Raw genomic sequence first — 6,824 nt, forward strand, 5'->3', positions numbered from 1 at the left:
AGGTATCCACCAACAGGCCAACATCCCTGACACCCAGACAAGCACCTGCATTCCAGAGCTGCCCTTCTTGTTCACAGGAGAAGAGGAAGATGGTGCCGCAATTCTCTGACAGGGACCTGGAGATCCTGGGGAATGGGATGTTGCAAATGAGGGGCGCCCTCTTCCCGGAGGACTGGCAGAGGAGGCCATGACACTGGGTCCTGGTCTAGTCTGAGTTCACCACTCAGATCCGTGCCACCTCAATTGTGCCAAGGAATGGCCTGCAGAGGCACAAGGTCAATGAACTTCTCTGTCAGGTTAACTGCCATATTTCCACTGAGCAGATGAACTGCACCCCAGAGTTCTGAAGGAGATAGCAGAGGGGGTTACAAAGGCATTGGTGGTGGTCATTCAGGTAGGGTCAAAGAGGATTTTAGAATTACTAATGTAACACCCCTGTTTAAGAAAGGAAGGAGGCAGAATACAGGAAATTATATGGCGGTTGGCCTGATTGCGGCCATTGTTAAGATTTTAGAGTTAACTTTTTAAAGGGTAAGATTGCAGAGTACTTGGAAGTGTGATGTAAAATAGGGCTGAAACAGCACAGCTTCATAATAGGAGATCATGCTTGACAAATCTGAAGAAGTAATGAGCAAGTTAGACAAAGGAGAACCAGAGGACATGATCTAATTGGATATCGAGAAGGTCTCTGACAAGGTGCCGCACAGGAAGCTGCAAAATAAGGTAAGAGCCCATGGTGTTAGCGGCAAGGCACTGGTATAAATAGAGGATGGGTGATTGGCAAAAAGCAGAGAGTGGACATAAAGGGATCTTTTTCAAGGTGGCAACTGGTAACTAGTTGAGTTCTGCAGGAGTCAGTGTTGGGAAACAACTATTCATGTTATACATTAACAATCTCGAAGAAGAAGAAATTGAGGGTCTTGTTGCTAAGATTTCAGGTGACACAGAGATTGGTGGAAGGACAGGTGGTGTTGAAGAAGGAGGGAAGACTATAATGAACTTGGACAGGAAGTGGCAGATGGAATACAGTGTTGGAAAGTGGCCATTCGAGGTCCAGAGTATCTTCTCAATTCTGCTCTATTTTTGTCAAAGCAAAAGAGGTCAACAAGGAAATTGTCCCTGTACATGATGAATAAAACAATGACAAGGCATCATTACAACTTACAGGATGTCATGAACAATGAAGATGTGGGTGACATTTGTATCAATTACTTCATCTTCTTCAATTAGCTGAAATTCCAAAATTGGCTGGGTTGATGATGTTCACTTGAGAATGAGAAAATAGCAAAAAAAAAATAACCTACCTCTCAATTTTAAAAAATCGTTTCTTTTTTTCCCTTTCCATTATAACACTTCAGGACACACAACAATGCAGAGCTGCCAGAGACTCATCACCATGTTCAGTACCCATGAGGATGGCCTCAACCGGGGTATTGGGTTCATGTCACACTACAGATGACTCCGCCACACTACACACTCAGACGCATACTCATACACATGGACACACACGCGCACACTCACACAAACACACTCACACAGGCCTTCTCTCATACACACACACACTCACTCACTCTCTCATAGGCATATAATCTCTGATACTGGTGCACAGTGTCTCTCAAACACAGGCTCTCACACACATATACAGTACTCCCTCACACACACCCTCCCTCCTTCTCCCACACATACATACACACCTACATCCTCTGACACACAATGCACTCTCTCCCTTGCAAATCTATGGGGTGAAATTGCAGTTTTGAATTTGCAGGTACATTTAATTTTATTCAAAAAGTACACAATCTGCAGACAGTCAACGTGTCATTTTATAAATTCCTACTTTGAAAATAACATCAGTCTAGCTCCAGGATGAGATACGAACAGACTTGAAACGTGGTCTCACCTAAAATGCTTTGTCTGACGTGACCTTTATTCTGATAAAACCTGATATTATATTGGGGCAGGGGTTTATCTATTAATGCACCTCCATTCTAACTCATTAAAGACTTAATAGCTATCTAGGTTAATTCAATACATTTGCATAAGTTCTATGACCCTTTGATCTTTCACTATAAATTCTGTGTGCGATGTATTCTCTCTCAGTAGCTGCATGGGGAAGGAGAAGGCGCTCCGCAATCTTACGGTTTCACATTAAACCGGTGTGGGACTTTTCACTTTGTCAAGTCTAACACCTCCACAGCATATCCAGTAGAGGGCAGAGCTGAGGCAGAGCTTGTTGTAATCACACTCCTGTCCAGGCGGGGACAGCAGAGCGGCAACACTGAGACATGGACCATCTTGTCGCTCGTGACATCGTTGTTCACGCATGTGTGTGAGCCGGGGAGGACCGTGATAGCGCATGCGTGTGAGCAGGGGAACCGTGCTGGCGCATGCGTATAGGCAGGAGGGGCGCAGGTCCGTGATAGCGCATGCGTATTAGCAGGGGATGACCGTGACGGCGCATGCGTGTGAGCGGGAGTGGGGGCAGGACCGTGATGGCGCATGCGTGTGAGCGGGAGTGGGGCAGGACCGTGATAGCGCATGCGTGTGAGCAGAGGGCAAGGACCGTGATGGCGGAGAGCGGGTGAGTGAGAAACGGGTTAGAGTGATTACAATCCGCCGCCATCCGCAGCTGGGACAGGCCACGTGGCCGGGCAGGCGGCGGCAACTGAAGATGCAAGGGCTGTTATTGGCATTAATCCGAAAGAAAATAATGTTGAAAGTCTCGGGCGGTTAGATTCCCGGATATTAGAGAACTATCAGTGGGTCGGTGCTGAGGGAGTGCCGCACTGTCGGAGGGTCAGTGCTGAGGGAGTGCCGCACTGTCAGAGGGTGAGTGCCGAGGGGCTGTTAGCCCGTGATCTCTGTCTGCTCTCCGTTACATTAAAGAAATTTTATGAGGCTTGAATGACAGTGACAATCTTCGTGAATTCTATGTACGTGTTGATTATTCTCAAGTCTCTCTGTCTTTGCACTCTTTGATCTTTTTATGTCTTTCAGCTCGTTATTGGCGCTGTCTTTCTGTGACTCAGACCAGACACTTTGGAAACCTGTCTCATAATATTCCAGAGTTACTGTCCACCTCCTTAACCAAACTCTTCATCACGCAATGTTACCTCCTTTGATTTGATTGGACTTATTATTGTTGTGTGTACCTAAGTACAGTGAAAAGTTTGGTTTTGCATACAGTACAGCAGATTATAACAAAAAATAATAGGGTTATTGCACAGTCTAAAGAATACCAAGTTATATGCTGCAAAGAAAGTGTACAAAAAGTTAGATCAACATTAGATTTGAAATTTGAAGTCCATTCAGAAGTCTAATAAAACGGAAGAACCTGTTGGTGTTTTGCTGGTCCTTTGGCTCAGCATCATCTATTTTCCCTTTACATTACCTTTTAAGTGGCTTGCACTTTTTAAAATAATTAAACAGGCTGTTTTAGTGAAAATTATTGATAAGACACTGCTTTCTCTAAGAGAAAGTGAGGACTGCAGATGCAGGAATTCTTGATGAAGGGCTTATGCCCAAAAGGTCGATTCTCCTGGTCCTCGGATGCTGCCTGAACTGCTGTACTTTTCCAGCACCACACTACCAATACTGCTTTCTCTCCCATTATCTAATTGTCTATACATTCAAGAACTCATATCGCATAGTGAGTCCCAGGCAGTGTGGAGATCAAATAGAAGTTGGGAAGCTAACAATGTGTGCAGTGTTGAGGAAACTGAAACTGCACAACCATTTGCAGAAAGAGAAACCGTATCCTAGATACCCTTTAGGATCCCAAAGTGTAAAGGACCAATGCAGCCTCTCAAACTTTGAGGCATCCTTTGCTTTTTCTTTGTTTTGAATGTGCTTTAATCTGAAGTCTGCAGATTTGATAATAAACTTGCTGTGTGTAATAAACATGTTTATTTTGTCAGGGAGAGGAGGAAGCTTCCACTTGTTCCAGAGAACCTACTGAAGAGGAGGAAGGTTTACCAGGCGATTAAAGCCACCCAGGCCAAGCAAGCTTTGCAGCAAAAGAGAAAGGTCGGAATTATTTTCAGGGCACAGCTCGTCTGGCTTTACTTTGCCCACTCTCCCTGACTTGGTTGCTTTCTGTCTATCTCTCGCTCACATTCTGACATACAGATACACACACTTTCTCCTCTTCAAGTTGTATTTGGACACTTACACAGCTGGGAACAAGTCCTTTTGTCCCCAAGTTGTTGTTTCTAATCCAACTCTGGAATGCTGCACGTGATCCACCTGGACCAACCTTCCAGCCTAAGATATATGTTGCATAGATTTTATTTTCCTCTAATGTTAGATTTTCATGCAATTCTGTAATTTCAGATGAGAGGACTGTTCAGTGCATCATCTGGAATTCTCTCTTATTAAAGAAAATCTCTTCATTTTCCCATTGCTGCTCAGTTTCTGCTCTAACAGAACTCTAGATGTATTCACTTAACACACTTCGTTTTCCAGAACTGAATCATGCAATGCATCTTACCTCCTTTGACTAGAAACAGACTGATGTGAAATTGTTGTCCATGTTCCTGTCCAATACGATTTTCCCCAACTCCATTAAATACTTAAGCATGATTTCCTTTTAACAAAACCATATTGGCTCTGCTTGATTATCTTAAACTTATCCAAGTGCCCTATTATAATATCTTTAATCACAGCTTCTAACATTTTCCTATGAATGGATTACTGTGTGCAGTTCTGGTTATCACACTGTTGGAAGGATTGGAGTGCAGAGGAGATTAACCGTAGTGTTGCCTGGGATGGAAAGCCTCAGTTATGAGGAGAGACTGGATTTGTTGTTGTCTCCAAGCAGTGAACTAATCGAGTGGTTTGACCCAGTGTTACATTGTTACCGTTTCTGAGTACACTTGGTGCTGGTAATTATCCTGCTTTTGACTCTTAAAGGTATACCCACATCTTCATAACATAAGCCAGTACTCTGTCTTCACTTTGGAAAAGAAGGGTGTAGGTACAGAATTTGGGAAGATGGGCTGTGAGGTTCTTCATGTTGACATTGACAGTAAGGAGATATCGGTGGTTTTGGCAGGCTTGAAAGTGGTCAGGTCCCTAGATCGGGATCAGCTGTCAGAGGTGTAGAAGGAAATGACAGGGATTCTGATTCAAGTTTTTAATTCCTCTTTGGCTACAGAGGGGGTGCCAGAGGACTCGAGGGCAGCTAATGTAGTTCTACTTTTCTGGTAGGGTTAAACCAGGGAACTACGGGTAGGGAAACTAATTCATTTTTGCAATAGTCTCTACTTGGAGAGGCAAATGGCTGAAGAAGGGCTTATGCCCGAAACGTCGATTCTCCTGTTCCCTGGATGCTGCCTGACCTGCTGCGCCTTTCCAGCAACACATTTTCAGCTCTGATCTCCAGCATCTGCAGACCTCACTTTCTCCTCAATGTGGAGTTCATCCAAGCCTTTGGCCAGTCCCATATGGGCGCCTCATAAAGAAGGTAAAAGCACATGGGATCCAGGGGACTTGTCAAGATGAATGCATCATTGGTTTATGGTAGGAGATGGAATATGGGGGTGGGGGAAAACATGAGTTTGGCCACATGGTTAATTGAACAAAGAAGAACAGTATGTCACAGGAACGGGCGCTTCGGCCCTCCAATTATGTGCCAACACATTCTCCCCTTCTGTACTAAAACTGTCTTCACTTACAGGATCTGTCTACCTTGATTCCCTTCCTATCCATGTATTTGTTCAGGTGCTTCTTGAAGGCTGCTATTGTGTCTGGTTTCACCACCTCCTCTGGCAACATGTTCCAGAAACTTGCCACCCTTTGTGTGAAAAACTTGTCTCATAAATCTGTTTTAAACCTCTGCCATCCGCACCTTGAACCTGTATTCCTGAGTAATTGACCCCTCCAACTGGGAAAAAGCCTTCTACCGTTTCTTCCTCTTCCACCAATCCAACCAGTACCCTTCCACTGACACACTCAGTCCATTGGCTGAACTGCTCCTCACCCGCAACAATTTCTCCTTTGAATCCTCCCACTTCCTTCAGACCACAGGGGTGGCCATGGGCCCCAGCTATGCCTGCTTCTTCATCAGCTACATCAGCACCATTTCCCCCCATCCCTTTCCTCCGCTACATCGATGTCTGTGTAGCTCCCACGAGGACATTGAATAGTTCATCAACTTCACAAACACCTTCCACCCTGACCACAAGTTCACCTGGACTATCTCGGTCACTTCCCTTCCTGGACTTCTCTATCTCCATCTCCATCTATTTCTAACTCCATCTCCATTTCTGGCGATTGATTCAACACGGACGACTACTTCAATCCCACCGACTCCCACAGCTGCCTGAACTACAGCTCCTCCCACCCTGCCTCCGGTAAAAAAGCTATCCCTTATTCCTAATTCCTCTGCCTTTGTCGCATCAGCTCCCAGGAGGACCATTTCCACTCCAGAACATCCCAAATGGCCTCCTACTTCAAGGACTACAATTTCCCCTCGCATGTGGTCAACAGTGCCCTCCAGTGCATCTCCATCTCCTCCATCTCCACCCTTAAGACCATAAGATATAGGAGTGGAAGTAAGGCCATTCAGCCCATCGAGTCCACTCTGCCATTTAATCATGGCTAATGGGCATTTCAACTCCACTTACCAGCATTCTCCCCGTAGCCCTTAATTCCTTGTGACATCAAGAATATATCAATCTCTGCCTTGAAGCCATTTAGTGTCCCGGCCTCCACCACTCCGCGGCAATGAATTCCACAGGCCCACCACTCTCTGGCTGAAGAAATGTCTCCGCATTTCTGTTCTGAATTTACCCCCTCTAATTCTAAGGCTGTGCCCATGGGTC

The 6,824-nt window shown here is 45.2% G+C and overlaps 1 protein-coding gene across 1 annotated transcript in view; it reads left to right on the forward strand.

Moving 5' to 3' along the window:
• The first annotated feature begins 2,444 nt into the window (after positions 1-2,444).
• rpl7l1 (ribosomal protein L7-like 1) overlaps positions 2,445-6,824 on the forward strand; it is a 36,740-nt gene continuing 32,360 nt past the window's right edge. Inside the window, exons 1-2 of the mRNA XM_043695209.1 lie at positions 2,445-2,581; positions 3,918-4,026. Of these exons, the coding sequence (XP_043551144.1) occupies positions 2,460-2,581; positions 3,918-4,026 (231 nt within the window). The 5' untranslated portion in view covers positions 2,445-2,459. The remainder of the gene's footprint in view (positions 2,582-3,917; positions 4,027-6,824) is intronic.

Source organism: Chiloscyllium plagiosum, chromosome 9, assembly GCF_004010195.1.
Source record: "Chiloscyllium plagiosum isolate BGI_BamShark_2017 chromosome 9, ASM401019v2, whole genome shotgun sequence".
NCBI lineage: Eukaryota > Metazoa > Chordata > Chondrichthyes > Orectolobiformes > Hemiscylliidae > Chiloscyllium > Chiloscyllium plagiosum.